At 43.0% G+C, this 18,036-nt stretch overlaps 1 protein-coding gene across 2 annotated transcripts in view; it reads left to right on the top strand.

Moving 5' to 3' along the window:
• The window catches only part of SAMD7 (sterile alpha motif domain containing 7), a 158,151-nt gene that overhangs the window by 102,235 nt on the left and 37,880 nt on the right, over nt 1-18,036 (top strand). For both annotated transcript variants that reach the window (XM_086944304.1, XM_086944305.1), the window contains exons 2-5: nt 1,028-1,196; nt 4,667-4,793; nt 12,861-12,988; nt 14,395-14,473. In XM_086944304.1, the coding sequence (XP_086800430.1) occupies nt 1,148-1,196; nt 4,667-4,793; nt 12,861-12,988; nt 14,395-14,473 (383 nt within the window). In that variant the 5' untranslated portion in view covers nt 1,028-1,147. The remainder of the gene's footprint in view (nt 1-1,027; nt 1,197-4,666; nt 4,794-12,860; nt 12,989-14,394; nt 14,474-18,036) is intronic.

Here is an 18,036-nt window from a genome sequence, read left to right as displayed (position 1 = left end):
TATATGTGCCATGTGGCACACATCAATGCCTTTAGGTCATGCATGTGTGCCACAGGTGCACACATGCACATTTCAGGGGTGCAATAGGGTGTCCTTTGGACACCCTGGCACCCTTGAAATACCTCCCGGTATTACCGATTCGGTAATACCGAATCGGTAATACCGAATGTCTTCACATTCATTCCTATAGGTCTCCAAGCCCATAGGAATGAATGGGTAGGTATTCGTTATTACCAAATCTTAATTACCGATTCGGTAATAACGAATATTAAGAATTCGGTATTTTTTACCTAATTCTTACCTACATCTGAAATACCGATTCCTAAATACCGAATCGGTAAAATTTGGTATTTAGGAATCGGTATTTCCAAATTACCTACATCTAATCCCATGCACATTAATTCCTCCTTATCCTAACTGGTGTATTTAATATTACTTAAAAGGTGTCAGCAGACCTGAAATGCCAGCCATGTCTAGGCCACCTGTGATTGGTCAGGTCCGACATGTGGTTCAAGATTTGCTTTCAAATACACCCCAACGATTTACAAAACTTCTGATTATGACTGGAGGGAAAAATTCCGATTCCTGTGCAAACAGGATTAGGTGAAGGGATCAGAATTCTGAGTTGTGTAATAATTTTTGCCCCCTGCTGTTTTCCCTTGATGGAATTTCACAAGTAAAATATAGTAAAATGTATTGGGGAAAAGGCCCTACAAAATAGCAAATAATGTGAACTTATCTGAGATAAATACCGAATCCTCATGTTTTGTCTCTTTTCCAGTGTCGAAATTTGTAATTGGACGTAATTTCTTCAGTGGGTAAATACCTCATTCCACAGTTGCAGTATTTACTGGATGTGGTAGTAATTACAATTATTTAAAAAACGAATGAGATATTTGGGTCTTGCATCAATGTCGTCCTGCCTGAATCTTGCACGGTATTTACCTTTACAGAAACTGCGACTCGTTTACTACTTTATGTGCGACATGAACATTTCCAAAATATAAGGTGTGTTTACCCTCCACAGACAGTCCCTGAGAACATGTTTACCTGTAGTCTAAATTGGAAAAGGCCAACCGCCTGCATGCCCGCCTTGTAAGAGGATCTCGCGAGATTACCTAACGAACACACTTTAGCCTGAGAAACTATGGAAGAAAAGCATTTATTTCGATTAACAGGCTGCATGTCAGCAGGAGGTAAGCAGAATACCTTTGAGAAAAGTTTTATAGAGTCGTAAAGTTCCTACTGTATTGCATGATTGTGTGTATTATTTGTATTAATTTATTTTATGTAGCCTGCCTCAAAAATAAAACTTGATTTCATTTGAATATTCCAAAAGTTTATGAAGTAATGAAATCTGAAAGTTGGGGTGTCTAGTGGAACTGTCAGCTCCATGGCACTAGAAGGTTCCCCCTATGTATGGCTTGATTTCTTATAGCGTTTTATGCTGCCCATTGGGCCTCAAAGCACACCACAGAAGCTTCTGGCAAGAAAAAAACTCAAAGTCCCCCATGTGGCGGGAGAAAACTTCAGGGACACTAATTTTTTTGTTTTAAAAAACAATCCTCCACTCTGGGGATCTGTCTTTGAAAAGTAACACAGAATTGCTAACCGGCTTGCCACGCTGTTGCGATATGGCGGACAAGTTGGCATTGAGCATATTTGCCAAAAGTGCTCCTGCTGTGTTAACGTAAACACTTGTGAAAAATTCCCCTTGACATAGTGGGGGACTGTAACACTGATGCTAAGCAGCAGTGGTGAAAGCAGGACTTCTGCCACTTCAGGGGATTGGTGATGCGAATGTTCCTTCCAAGTTATGGACACAGTGGGCTTCATTTCAAAATGGGAGTGCAGACATTGGGCCCGATTCACAGAACTAACTTACGACAAAATCCTAAACTTACTACTCATGGTATTCACAGAATGCACTTACGACTGTCCTAAGTTTACGTCCGCACTAGGGCCGGAATTTCCGCACCCGGAGTGTAAGCTCCGCACCCGGAGTGTAAGCTTCGCACCCGGAGTGTAAGCTCCACACCCGGAGCGGAATTTCTACCATCAGGTCGGAATCTCCACTTCCGGGCTGCACTACCCACAATCGGGTGTTAATTGACTATATCTGATGCATTGTGGGTATTTGGCCTGGAAGTGGAGATTCTAGCCCGATGGTGGAAATTCCACTCCGGGTGTGGAGCTTACATTCCGGGTGCGGAGCTTACACTCCGGGTGCGGAAAGTCGGGCCCGAGTGCGGACGTAAACTTAGGACAGTTGTAAGTGCATTCTGTGAATACCATGAGTAGTAAGTTTAGGATTTTGTCGTAAGTTAGTTCTGTGAATTGGGCCCATTGTTTGTGTGGCCACCATCTCAGCGTGTTCTAGAGATGACACAATATATTGAGAGAAGTAAATAAATCTTCTATTCAAGGGGGGAGGGGCGTGGCTGACCATGCAAGATGACGGACTTCAATTAGCGAAGCTCTGCACTTGGGGTCAACGGAATCCCCATTCATCCTGCAAATTCAGTGCGCCTCCCTAGCAGCCATCCAGGGGAGGTGCGCCTGAAACACCTGCGCAGCCGTTGACGCCCTCAGTGCAGGGGAAGCGTGAAAATCGCGGCCGGTTCACTGCAGCCGGCCTTCCTTAGCACCTCACCAGCTCAGCACGCCCAAGGCTTGCATCGCCGCACATGATTAGGCTGGGTGAAGCTGTTGCCCACAGACGTCTGTAACGCAGCCTGGGAGGAGAACATGCAAAGTGCGCAGACGGCTGGCCAAAGTGTCACTTGCACTTAGAGTGGGCAAACCACTCCTCTCCTGCCCTGCTCTGTCCAGTCACCCACACGGGCAGGCGAAATCAAGACGTCCTCGTGGAGACAGACAGAATAAGAAGTTCGCACAGTGAAGCGAGTGATCACCAAGGCGGCACTGCCACTCAAGATCTTCACACTGGCTGGTGTTGAAGAATACGTTTAAGAAAAACAGAAATACTCGTGCGAATCGTGCACTGGGAGTGTGTTGGCTGGCACTCTCCACCATGCTTTAACAAGAACAGTTAGAAGAAATCAAAACCCACCGGAAGGCTGTCCTACCATCTTGCAGTCCTGATGAAGACCCGCCCTTGATGCTCATAATAAGCGCATTGAACTAGGGTCGAAACGTTGATGTTCTGTTTTGGTATCAGTCCACACGGAGTCCCAACAAAACAAAGAAATAAGTTACCTTGTTTGAGATAACTGTACTTGAAAGTGGACACATTGTCATGTAATGTTACGTCTTTATGTATGACCATTGTTTGCACTTAACTTATTGAAGTTCAGCACTTTGTCACCAGTCACTCACTCACCCAATGTATATTCAGTCCATGTGTTATGTTTTTGTTTGGACAGCGTTGATAAAACCGTGAATTAATTCACCACAAGGTTAATACAACAGATTTACCTATATAACTCTTGTGGTCAGTGTGTGTTTCTCTTATATCCTCATGGGATATAGCTGTTTTTAAGTATTCAATACTTTTCTCGATTTAATTGCGATTCCCAACAGAATCATTGTTTTTGTTTAGCTGCTCTGTGAGCAGAGCAGCCTCGCCCCTACCCATCTGATCCAAGACAGAAAAATAAAATAATAATAACAATGAGTTATAATTTTTTTTTTCCTTTTCGACCTGCTCGGTGGGGTGACGCTTCTCCGCCTTAGCGGCGGAGCCGCCCCTGCCTAAATTGCAAATGCAGGGCAGGGAATCACAATTTGCAAATCCCTAATGCACATGTAAGAAGCCTTTCCTAAATGCGAACTGTGCATTTAGGAAACGCTTTTACCATCAACTTCAAGTTGTTGGTAACCATGTGCAATCTTAGAAAAATGCGCAAAACGGCATTTTTCAAAGTGCCATGGAGAGCACACATGGGGAATATGTGTGCCTTCCATGTGGACATTTTTGGGGGGGAAGCGCTTCAGGGGGGACTTAGGCCCCCGGGCACCCTTGCCTTTGCATTACCTAATTTGCAATTACTAATTAGGTAATCGCAATTTAGGCAATGCAAGACCATTCTCACCTATGGGCCTTGAAGCCCATAGGAGCGAATGGAGTCTCAATTACAAATAGTGGTTCCCAGATTGCGTTTGCAATTTTTAAGAAGTCGCAACTAGGGAATCACTATTTCCTGTCTGTTTTGCTACATCGCATTTTGCGCTTACCAAATAGCGTTTTCTTAAAAATCACTTTTTGGTAATCGCAAAATTCTACTTTCATGCATGTGGCCCTAAATACTTTCAATAATTTTACAATAAAGAAGAAGCAAAGGGACATTTGTCACTTGACTATGGTCAACTATTCAATTTTAATTTGCACAAAATTGGTCAAGGGCTTAAATGTTTGCAATAGAACATTAGAGATTGAAAGACTCCATATTCGCTTAATATTAAAAACAAATACACATTGGCTCTTCTAGATAAATCCATCTAAGGGGTTGGGATATTTTGGCGCTGGATTTTTTGCTTCAGAAACCATTATATTTGGCATGACTCAGCTTACATTTCGGATTATGAGCATATTTAAAAAGCACCCAGTAAAATGGAAAGTATAATTATCGATAGGGCAGTTTCCATCATTCCTTTTCTGCTGATCTTGTTAACTAGTAAATTGACCTAATTTGTGTTGATTCAGAGATGCGCCAACGTCAAGAGATGCTCATGAGAAATCAAATGATGGCCGTGAACCCCCAAGTCATGGGTCCTGGACCGCAGAGAATGCCCGCCATCCCTTCGCCTTTCGACGCTCGCTTTGTGGAGAGGTAATATTTTATTATTCTCAAACTAGTAAAAACATTATCATTCTTAAAAATTGGATCTGACTTTAATGACTGAGCTGTGAAACCTCCTATGTAACTCTTTATAGGGTATGATGATGAGATATGTCAAAATTAGCTTAAGTCGAATGTCATATGTAAATTATTCAACCCAAAGACGCCCTCTAGCAGGAAAACAAAATTGAAGCTGCAATAACTGGGAAGCAATCTATTTTCTGACCACAGCAAATGAGCAGGGTGCAAGTCCTAACAGAAGAAGTGAGGATACTAATCAAGTTTGGCAGTATGCAAGTGACGTAATGGCACGTGCCATCACAGTGTGTGACATCACGGCACGTGATAACCGACGTTGCATCACAGGAAGTGGTATCACAACCCATGACCTCACAGGAAGTGACATGACAAGAAGTGGCATCAGATCTTAGGACCTCACACATATGTTTAGCAGGTCTATCATGAATACATTTGAAAAGCATTACAATATTTAATGAATTAGATTTTACGTCTGGGTTGTGCCAAAAAAGTGACACAAAATCTGGGCTTCAACCTATACATATATTTATTAAAACCCTGCCAGAAAGAAATTGGCAACCAGGAGAAACTTGGCAGTAAATCTGTTCTGCTTAATTGGTAGCAAAGTCTGCATTTTAAAATATCCTATGGGTTTAAGGCACATGCTAAGGAGATCTTTGGGCCCGATGTAGGTAAAACTCATTTACCGACTCTGGAATACCGAATTTTACCGATTCAGTATTCTAGATTCGGTAAATGAGATGTAGGTAATAATTCGGTAATTTTTACTAAATCTGTATGATTCTGTAATTACCGAATCGGTATTTACCGATTCGGTTCGGTAATTGCCATTGATTCCTATGGGCCTTGAGGCCCATAGGAATCAATGTCAATTACTGAATCGGTAAATACCGATTCAGTAAAATTACCGAATTGTCAAGGGGGAACAGGGTGTCACTTTGACACCATGTTGCACCCCTGATTCTGGCTTGTGTCTCATGTGACACACATATATGCCCTAAGGGTATGTATGTGTGTCACATGGCACAGGTGTACATGCACAGATGTGCATGTACACAGGAATTTGTTATTTACGATGAAATAGTATTTCATGGTAAATAACGAATTCTTAAGGGCCTGTGGCACTGTTTTCAGTGCCACCTACATCTAGATTTACCGATTCGGTAAATTTACTGATTCAGTATTTTACCGATTCTGTAAATTTACCGAATCGGTAAATATTAGGCCCCCTACATCTCAATCTCCAAATACCTGTCGGTAACGGCCAAAATCGGCCATTACCGACCGGTATTTGGCGACCTACATCTGGCCCTTTGTGTGCTAACAAAACCTCAGGGACTAATAATAATGGTAAGATATCTCTGGAGGTTAACATATTTGCTCGAGAGATGTGTGTTTTGTCTAGTCCCAGAATTGAATCAAAGCAGCATAGAGGGTTGATATGTCTCCGGTAACACATGACAGATTTGTATTTTATGTAAATGAGAAAGTGGGTTACTGCTTTCAAGACAGAGATTCTTTTGTTACTTGCAGTTCATAAATTGACATCCTTCTAATAAAGCACAGTGAGCTGTGAAGAAAGAACACGTGGCTCCTAGATCTTGTAATCCTCACTGTCTTATGTAACACATACTACACATTGATTCACACACATATGATTTATCGTCAATCTATAGCGCTATAAAAGAAAAAAAAGAAAATAGTGGTATTTAAATTGTTATTTGTGTAAATCTGGGATAGAACAACACATCTGACATTCTTACAGTGCATGCGTATCTCTTATATACAGTGACTGAACAGAATCAAAAGCATGCCTCTCTTAAGGTATTGTGAGTGATAAGCTGGTGGCCTGTGTTTCCCCTCCATTACGTTTAGATGTGAGGCTCCCCATACCTCCCAGCCAGGATACTCCAACAAAAGGAGGCTAGATGGCCATTTAATTTCGACCTTTGTTTTGGGCCTAGCTGGATCTGCTAAGCCTCCTCACTGCCTGCAGGTTGCTACTTAGAAAGAAAGCAGACAATCTGCAGGCGCTGCCCTATCGATAATTAAACTAGGACAAGTTTAGCATATGTCTGTGGGGCCCAACCTCTTAGCAGGGTAGATGGCGTCCACCCTGTGAAAAGAGTGAGTAGACGACTTCTACCCACATGTAACCTCGACGTGTGCCCTCCATATGACACAATGGATGTCACGAGACAGGAAGTGGGTTGGTAATCAGCCACGCTCATGTTAAGATTCTACTTGGCTAGCTCATTTTTAAAATTGCTTATTTGTATCCAGCTTGTCTCTGAAGTCTGTAGCAGAGACATGAAGCAAATGGGAACAAGTAGACAGGCTTTAAGGTCAGATTGGGACAGAAAATAGGCCCAGGCGCCAAAATTAGAGTGGCTTCCATTAACTAATCAGATAGCTAAAAAAGTGGCCTACTTTATCCAAATCGGGGCAGTTTTGAAATTTTACATTCACTGTATATATGTGTTTCGCAAGGTACGGGAGACTGCGTGCATGCGCCCTTGCCGCAGAGAATGTTTGTTTTGATATCAGGTAGTGGCGGCTGGCACGGATCTGGATTGGCGGGGGATGGGTAAACAGGTGTAAAAAAAAAACACCTACCTCCCGCTGTGCTGTCCCACGCCGTCTCTCCCCCTCATCCGCCGAACAGGAAGCAGCCAGTCCCCCCTGAGCCAATCACAATGCTGCAGTGCAGCGTTGTGGTTGGCTCTCCTAAGCCAATCACAACGCTGCAATGCAGAGTAGTGATTGGTCTGAGCTCCGTAGTTCAGCGCTCAGAAGGGGACTGGGGGCCTGGGCATGTTCTCCACCCTGGCTGTAATGCAGCCTGGGTGGGGAGCATGCTAAGTGTGCATGGCTGTTTGGCCGGCATGAGACTGCCGGCCAAAGTGTCATGCGCACTTCAGTGTGCCCACCACTCCTTCCCTGCATCAATAATAATAATAATAGTTATTGTTATTATTATCATTATATGATATTATATTGCCATCAGCAGCCACAGTTACTAGCAACTCTTAACACCCTTATCAGAGGAAAGCAATACTTAATTATTTGAGTCCTAAAAGACAGCAATAATAATAATAATAATAATAATAATAATAATAATTACTATTAAGATTATTATTATTGGATAATGCCTCCAGGAGCCACCGTTATTAACAACTCTTAGCACCCTTATGAGAGGGAAGCACTACTTATAAGAGTCCTAAATAACAACAATATTAACAATAATAATAATAATAAATGTAACTATTGTTGTTATTATTATTATTATTATCAAGCGTTAACCCTTTCTATACTGATGACGGAACCGCTCCGTCATCAGCTGCGTTGGCGCTGTGCTGATGACGGAGCGGTTCCGTCATGGCTCGGCCGCTGCGCCTGCGCGGCGCGTTCTATTGATCGGGCGGGGCCATGACGGAGCCCAATCGCGGCTGATGACGGAGCGGTTCCGTCACCAGCATGCGGCCTCCCCGCCCCCTTAGCGCTGCGGCGGGATAGCCGCCGCAACGATGCGGTTAATTCCTTCAGCAGCCACTGTTATTAACAACTCTTAGCATCTTTATGAGAGGCAAGCAATATGTATTTACTTGAGGTCTAAATAATAATAATTATATCAATAATAGGTATTAATGTTATTACTATTATGTAATAATGCCCTCAGCAGCCACCGTTACTAACCACTCTAAACACCCTTATTAGAGGGCAACAATGCTAAATCTTTTCACCCTGAAAAACAATGACAGCAATATTAATAATAATAATAATAATATAAATATTAATAATAACAATATAAATAATAATAATAACAACAATAATAATACTAATAATAATAATAGCTGTTATTATTATTGTTCCTTATAAATCACCCACCAGTATGTATTTAGCACTTCGGTTGATTTGCATGATAAGTATGTAAGTGGCCCATGTGCCAGGATGAGACATAGTCTTGTGCACTGTCATCTGTCAGATGTGCACAGTCATTTGTCAAATGTGCACAATCATCTGTTAAATGTGCACAGTCATCTGTTAAATGGCTACAAGCATTCCTAGGAGCCTCACACACACCATCAGACATCTCCTTCGAGGTGATATCTGAACCAGACCGTCTACAAGCATCCATAGCATGCTCCATCCAGCCTGCAATCAGTTCGTACAAGGAAATAACAAGTGCTGCGAGGCCACGCTAGTGCTAGAAACGCGCTACACTAGTGCAAATGACGATCTCTGTTTGTAGGGTATTAGTAGTAAATTACTGCAACACTGCTGCTACTCGAGCGGACATTAATATCATGAAATGTAAAATCATCATGCAAGCCTGAATAATTCACGCCGCGTGTTATGACTGCACTACTTACTAATTCGCCACTAACACGGTATGGTTTCCAGAGTAGCGTGCTACTCGCCGAAAAAGCACTTCAACACCCCAACAAGCGCTATATAATGCAAACCCTTTTCCCTTCTCTATCCCTCCATAGTGGCGTAGTGAAACTTGAGGGGTCCACCCTGCAGGGTAGGTGGAGGGGCCCCCTCCAGACTCAATCTGGAGCTCTCCGACTGAAGTGCGGTGCTGAGGGGGCCCCCGGGAGGTTGGGGCTGCCCCCTCTGTGGGGGCTGCGTGGGCCTGTGTTTCGCCCCTGTCACTCCACTATCCTTCTCAATCCAAATAACTGACTAACATATCAACCACTCAAATTTCTTTCATATTTGCAGTATACTAATTCACCACTAATCCTTTATGGGTTCTGAAGTAGCGCTCTACTTGCTGAAAAAGTGCTTCAACGCCTCATCAGCGGTAGTAAGAGCTATATAAATGCAATTACAATACAATAAATTGGTCAAATTAACTACACCAACTTAATTGAACTAACGCACCTCCATCTACTTCCCCGTGCGCACTATCTGAGGGACCGGTCCCATTGACATCAATACAACTTAGGGGCATATTACCAAGCAATAGCGATAATTATCGCTATTGCTTGGTTAGAGACAAAAATATATCGCCGACCTGCGGCGATTTTTATCACAGATAAACCTTGGTATTACCAAGGTTTATCGCAAATGCCATTAAAATCAGCCGCAATGCATGAATATCGCTGAAAAGTCAGCGATATTCAGGCATTACCGAGCTAATGCTCTTAATTAATTAATTGCAAGTTTATATAGCACTAGGATCGACTCCCGGAGGAGTATCTCCGCGCTTCGACCGCTGCGAAACCCTTCCTGGCTTCCCTGAGAGATGGTCCCTTAATGGGTATCTCCAGGGTGAGACCAGGCATCCCCGGCGGTCTGGTGGGGCCGTTAGTGAAGATGAGGCAAGCTAATGCCCAGAGTTGCCGAGTGCGATCGCTGATCAGAGTGGGCACCGAGGCGAGAGAATTATTGAGTCCGCTGACCCTGGTCCAGAAACCTGCCGCGCCGGGAATCGAACCCTGGTCCCGGGCCGTCCTCTGCTCTCGGGTCTGCAGCCTCTAACCAGTGAGCCACACTACTTCACTTAGCCATATTATCCACCTCCCATTGGATAACATGGCTAAGAACTGCTCACGGCAGGGGTTAGCTTTTGGAGATATTCGCGCTTAGCGCGGATATCTCCAAAAGTTGGTAATAGGAGATAGCAATGTTAGCGACTGTTTCCAGTCGCTAACATCTTGGCACGCCCACTTTGCATGTCATTAGTGATAAATATCACTGACATGCAAAGTGGGGCCCAAGATGGTCGCTATCTCCTACAAGCTGTCGCTAACTGGTGTTAGCGACAGCTAGGTAATAGGGAGATCATTTTATCTCCACTTTCTTGGCTTTTAAAGCCAAAAAAGCGGACATAAACCCCCTTGATAATATGCCCCGTACATCTTACTTTGGCTCCCAGTGCCTACAGAGAATTTGGTTTGCGATGGGCGCTGTAAAAACGTGTAAAAAAATACTAGTTTAGTTACAGATGCAAAAGACGCTGTATAGAGATGAAATTTGAAAACACTTTTGTCGCTGCTGTGCTTCCAAGACCTATTCAGGTTTTCTTATACTCTTTTTTTTAGATGTACTTTGATGTGTATGCTAAAGACACGCGACTTTATTCAATAAAACTTCGAGAAAATACATTAATAAGATGTCATTGTAACTATTGAAGTACAAACCACTCAAGAAATATAGGAAATGTGTAAAACGCTGTATTTAAGTATAACCGCTAGAGGGCGGCATTAGACAAGACATGCATGTACTTAGTCTCTACATCGGAGAAGTTTCAGGATCGTAGAGCTAGTTTGCTGAGTGGCCGCTGGTCACAACGACAATCTGTGTGGTAAGAGGGGCCCGGGTGGCAACATATGTGCACCCCAAAGGTACGAGTCTAATTTACGGTCGAAAATGCATCAAAAGAAGTGCATTGTGGGACTGCATCAGAAGATCAATTCAAGTGCAAATTAATCACATAATTTCAAAATGTCATATTGGAAGAAATACAAAAACTCAGATTTAAAATTCTTACCCAAAAATCGCACCTAAAATGTTCTTTGCACAGTACCAGCACCATAGACTGCAATTACATTGTCGAGGTACATTTGTATGCCAAGATTGATGAAGTAAAGGAGACGCAAACTGTGCTTTAACAGAGTGATTGTGTATATACATGTGTGTCTATGTACAGTGGCCAATTTAACAGTGTCACAAAACGTCCAATTGATAGTTCCACATAATGGAAAGTCTAAATGGACCAATAATGTGTAGGGTGACTCTGCCATATGGTCTAGGAGTTTACAGTGCCAGAAAATTGAAGCTGATGTAATATATTTTAGTTTTATACAAGAACAAGGGAACCCAAAGGTAATTCGGTAGGGACCTTGGGTAGCATCATATTATAGAGAACAGTGAAAAATATTATGAAAATAAATTCTTGTCCGGCTGGACAAAAGTCTTAGGGGCAGATTTATGATGCCCTTGCGCCTCTTTGCGCCGCAATTGCGTCACTTTATTTAACACAACGGCGGTGCAAACAATGCGCCCTATTTACAACGTGACGCATCTAGGAGATGCGTCACGTTGTAAAGCCCTGCGCCACAAGGAGGCGTTCCTGCGCAGGGGGGGTGTTCCTGCGCAGGAACGTCTCCTGAAAGTGGCTGAGTGAAATCTATGAGATTTCACTCGGTCACTTTCTGGCCAATGCTGCGTCAAAACCCTGCGCCTGCTTGAAGCAGGCGTAGGTCTTGACGCAGCATTGTGAAGATGGGGCACCCCCGAGCCTTGCTGGAGCTGCGTTGCGCTTGCGACGCAACTCCAGCAATGCGCCACATTTCCGGCAAAGATGCGTCACGCATCTGTGCCGTTTTTGCACCATGGTGCGCCGCATTGTAAATGCGGCGCACCATGGGTGGCGCAGCTGTGGCGCACTGTGGCGCACATTAACTGGCACATCCCTGGGGATGCGCCAGTTAACATAAATCTGCCCCATACTTTCTATCTAGTGTATGATTATCTCCCCTTGTTTATTCTTTTATGATAGGGACCACTGTTCTCTATAATATATCATATATTTTAGATCACTGTAACTATTGCCAGAATTTCAATAGGCCTCATATTTCTCATCAGCCACCCTGCATCCCTGGCAGCCATGTTGACTAACCAGCAGCTCAAGTTGTCTCACTCTTGCTCTCCCAATGCCTCCCCCTTAGCTTATGATGGACTCCACATTGCCCTCATATCTTTCACCTGCATAAAACTTTCTACAGATTTACTCAACTTCTTCTGTGCTTCTCCATCAGCCCAGAACCATCCTCGCTGTGCTGGTGTTTTGAACTTCATTGTTGCATTTGCTTGCCTTCTGTAGCTGCTCTCATGTGATGCACCACTTGTCTTACAAGGTTTTGTTAGTCAAGTCCACCACAAAATCCCCATAGATAAAACTCACAACCCTGACAGGCAACACACCACAGCCGGTAAGAGCATTGAAAGTGCATTTAAGTAGACCATTATTAAAAGCATGTTATCCTTTACATTTAATGTATTTAGGGACTTATTGCCATCCACTGAAATCATGGCTCCAACTGATGCCAGACAGATGCACATGTCTTCCCATCTGGGGGCTTCTGTTCCAGGACATGTGAACATGTTATCCAACCGCGTGTACACAGGACCAGGTAAGAGCTACCGTGTATGATGTGTGAGGTACAAGCACACAGAACAGAATCAACACTGTGATTGAAACTGAGCCTCATCCTTTGTAATAGTGTGATAACCTTAAGACAATCCCTGCTGTCTTGTAGGAGATGCCTTTAGTTACAACTTTTTCCAGCCTGAATTGGATTTTCTAGGGTATGTTGTACCTGAGAGAGGACATCTCGCATATGGAGCAGCTACCCTCAAGCTGTGTACATTTGTTCCCCTAGGGGGACTTTCATATGTTTGCGTTGATGGTAGCTAGGGTCATATCAATATTATTTCTATAAATGTATCGTTTTCCTAAATTGAAAGGAGTTTGTTATAAATTATTTTCTTACTGTTTGTTAGTTTTGAGAGTCAATGTGTATGTGTGCAAATGTATATGTGGTTGTGTGTGCGAATAAGACATTAGTCACATGGGCAGTGCCCGCAATCCTTCGTTCTGCCTCTCACCCTTCCACTGCCCATTTGTTTTATAAGGGATGAAATTTGGAAACCAGGGTGGATTAAGTCGCAGCATGTCCCAGAATGAGCACAGCAGTCTGAGCCCACTCCCTGTCTTTTTAAGATGTGGCAGGGCTTTGGTATGAGTGAGGAGAACCACCTTACAAGCGTTCACTCTTTATCTTTCCAGCGCAGTTCGGCAGTTCCCTGACTCGGTAAAAAGATAGACAACAGATTAGAGCTGTAAGAGGTGTAGGGATTGCACTACCTCCTACATTTCCTACTCTCTGTGTTTTGTGCTGTGATTAATTTTAACTGCCCTACTTTACCTCCCTTGCACCTACTTCTTATAAAAGTATTAACTCTAACCAGACATAAAGTTTATTTATTGTGATTTGTGTACCAAACTATATGTGGGTTCAGAACTGGTTATCCGCTTCCAGAGTAAACCTTGACTGATCAGCCTTGATACCTTTGGAGAGTAGAGCGTACAAACAAGGGAACTTTGGGGCATATTAGCAACGACCTTATTAAAATTATTGCTGTTTTAGCGGTAGGAAACTGTAGCTAAAACAGCGATAATGGGCTTGCTAATATGCGTTATAGAATTCCAATAGAAGCCCAGGTTAGATGTCCTGCACATCTAACCTGGGCTTCTATTGGAATTCTATAACGCATATTAGCAAGCCCATTATCGCTGTTTTAGCGGCAGTTTCCTGCTGCTAAAATGGCGATAATTTTAACGAGGTTCTTGCTAATATGCCCCTTGGTTTTCCAATTAAATAACAATGCCCTGGATGCCAAGATTAAATTAGAGTAACTACCACAGATATCGCCCAATAACCACTGACTGCCCTAGCAACGAGAGAAAATGCATCAAACCCTCTGACTGAGTATCGATAAAAATCATGACATTGATATATTGACTTTTTTTTTTAAGGCTATGGGTTTCTCCAACCAGAATCAATGGATGCTTTGGCCAGAAGGCAGGAGCTTGTTCAAAAGCAAAATATAGCCAGGTAAATGTTTTAAATAACAACGTTAGATCATTTTAGCACGTAGAGAAATGAATAATGCAAGCATCAGGAAGCATGTAAAATAGAATGAACTGCGATAAAAAGTGGTCCAAAATAAAACTTGTTTAACAGTTTTAAATTTAAATTGAAAATGTATTTGATAATTTTTTTTCTGTGGATAGCTAATAATTGTGATATGGCATTCCTGTAACTAAAATAATTGCACAAAACAAATACATTACATTAAGTTGATGAAATATGCTGAATTACTTTGCAACAGGAAGAATATATTTTGAGGAAAGTCAGATAGTTTAAGGGAAGTGCATAATGCTATCAGTTAAGCAATTACATTTATAATAATTGACTTCAGAGTGTCTGTAGAAAAAATGCAAATGGACAGAAAGGTATCCAATGGAAGACGAGTTGTTTAAAAGGGATTTTTCAAACTTAAGAAAAATACCGACATGACCTCCCGTAAGTACAAAAAAGCAAAAAACATATAATATGCCAGTAGCGGCTCCTCGAGGGAGTGCTGCAGGTCGGTGGGGTGGGTATACTTGTTATTCAAGTCCATTAGGCTTTTGCTTGTCTGTGCCACTACAGACAAGGACCAACCATATACAAATTCATCTTGACCCTGTCCTTTAAAGGAATAGTCCAATCCAACCTTCAAAAGCATGTCCCTCTGAACAGGAATACAAACAACCCCAGATCGTTTTCTTCCTTGCTTGGCCACATTAATAACATTTAGTTTCAATCCTATGGCACAAGGTACTCGGCACCCACACATTACACATAACTTTTATTAACCTGAGCCCAGTGTTTAATTTGAGCTGGTGGTTTCCAATGCTTGGCACTGGCACTTAATCATCAAAATCAATGCCTATAGCGCAAACTCAACCCAAAGGTATTGGAGTGCTTTTCATGAGCATCAGTTAACCCCTTCGAAGCTAATGACGAGCTGGGCTCGTCATGGCGCTTACCTGCCGTGCGCGGATGACAAGGCCAGCTCGTCATGATTTATGGTGTTTTAGATTTTTTAGCGCAGGACGGGAAAACGCCTAGCAGCCATGTGGTTAAGGACACATTCATTTTTTGAACCCACAGGGAGATTAGGGCCTAGATGTAGGTAATTTTATTTTACCACTTCTTAAATCCCAAATTTTAGCGATTCGGTATTTAAGAAGTGGTAAAATAGAGGGGGGGGGGGGATGTAGGTATTACAGAATCGGTAAATACCGAATAGTTAAGATTCGGTATTTACTGATTCTGTAAATACCGATTCGGTAATGCCCATTGATTCCTATGGGCATTGAAGCCCATAGGAATCAATGGGCATTACCGAATCGGTATTTACCGATTCGGTAAATACCGATTCCAGCAGGGGTGCAGGGGGTGTCACTTTGACACCCTCTAGCACCCCAAATACAGGCATGTGTGCCATGTGGCACACAGACATGCCCTAAGGGCATGTCTGTCTGTCACATGGCATAGGTGTGCATGCACACATGTGCATGCACACCTGAATTCGGTATTTTACCACCCAATTGGATTGGGTGGTAAAATACCGAATCTGAAAGGCCTGTGGCACTCTCAGGAGTGTCACCTACATATGGATTTACCGATTCGGTAAATATACCGATTCGGTATTTTACAGAATCGGTATATTTACCGAATCAGTAAAATTACCGATTCTTACAATAACATGCCCCTACATCTGAAAACCCTAATACCGGTCGGAAACGTCCGAAATCGGCCGTTTCAGACCGGTATTAGGGCTCCTACATCTGGCCCTAAATGATTTACCCAGAATCACGGGATGTTGAGCTGCTGAGACTCGAACCTGATTCCTCTGCTTCAAGACCGGCAGCTATGGCTGTAACACCACATTCTCTCTCCACTTGTAGGGTTTCATGGTTAGTAGTTGATTCTGTTATAGGCGACACTAATAGGAGCAATGGGCTGGTGCAAGCTGCCTCCTGACGAAAGCCCCAACACTAATTTTTTCACAAATTATACACTGCCTGATCCACTGGTAATCACTCTGGGACACATTCCAGTGCAATTGTCTTCTGTACCATTACATACAGGGACTAGCCAAATGCAAATCAGTGTTGTCTCTACTCCCAAAACAGTCCAGTCTGAACTGCTGGGCGATGGTTCCGCTGAATGGGAAACATCCTTTACAACGCAACTTTTACCAGGCAGTGCCTTTACGACGCAACTTTTACAACGCAAACCATTACAACGCATTGCCCTTGGGGGCGCTCTAGGATAGGGAATAGTTTTAATTTACTATCCAACACCTTCCCTACTATCCACGGGGACTGGAGTTGGAATAGTAAATTAAACTATTCACTATCCAGCGCCCCAAAGCACTATGCGTTGTAAAGGCATGCGTTGTAAAAACTGCGTTGTAAAGGCATGCGTGGTAAAAGCATGCGTTGTAACGTCATACATCCCGCTGAATGGGTACACAACCAACCCAAGAATGACAGATCTTCTCAGTGAGATGCAGCTTTTTTCAATCATTTCTGGCAAAGCAAGCCACACATGGGGCCTCACCCTGCTGTGTGTTTAGAGAAAACAATTGCAGACCTGACCAAGCAGTGGGTAGCTGCAGATCCAGCCCTTCTGTAGCTCAAAAGAGGACCTTTCTTCAGTTGGAGCCTCTACAGGCAGAACCAGTTCTGTTTCTCGTGATGCGTCAAAGCTCCTGGCATTTTGCTGGCCATTGTAAACAGCGCAATAAGCAGGAGTAACTTGAAAACCTCCTCTTCGTTATCTTCATTATGAGGAACATACGCCAGTCTTTGTCGAGCATTGGAGTCAGAGTCAAATATCTCCTCCATCCTCCTATAATATTGCTTTAGAGGCAGGAAAAGAGTCATCCTCAACTGATTGTTGTGCCTTGGTAATCTCACAGCATGACACGGGTAATACTCTAGCCGAAGACAGCTCTGAATCTGCGCATGAAGGTGGTGTGAAATTTGGAACTGGAGCCACAAAAGCCAGGACCAGCACTGGGAGCGGAAAACGCAGTGGAGTCTGTGGAAACGGATGGCCCAGAGTCTGGAGAGTAGACTCCTTCAAGTGCACATTTATGTAACGCATGTTATCCTAAGTCCTTATGTTTTGCAACTGGTCCTTATGTAAAGCGCTCTGACACCTTCGGGTAAAGTTCTTGCTATATAAAATCGCATTAAATAAAAAAATAAAATAAAAAACCACATACCATCACACAGGAGATGCGGCTAGGAGTTTTACAGATCCAGTCTGGTGGCTCAAGAGACTCATGAGGTGAGCGCTCTGCAGTTAGAAGTATCCATCAGAACATTGGAATTGAGAGGCCAGCATTTAAAGGTCAGGGAACGTACAAAATCATGTCAAATGTGTTTTAAGCGGATATACACATATTAATACACATTTTCAATTTACTGTTAAGTGTAGTTACTGCCATAACACAACTTCAATGTATGAGAGTTCTGTGACTGTCAACATTACTTCTGAAACCCTGTTTCTATTTGTTAGTCTCCATTTAAACCCTTTGTGAGTGCAAAGCTATT

This window comes from Lissotriton vulgaris, chromosome 11, assembly GCF_964263255.1.
Source record: "Lissotriton vulgaris chromosome 11, aLisVul1.2, whole genome shotgun sequence".
Classification (NCBI taxonomy): domain Eukaryota; kingdom Metazoa; phylum Chordata; class Amphibia; order Caudata; family Salamandridae; genus Lissotriton; species Lissotriton vulgaris.
This window is presented reverse-complemented; position numbering and strand designations above follow the sequence as displayed.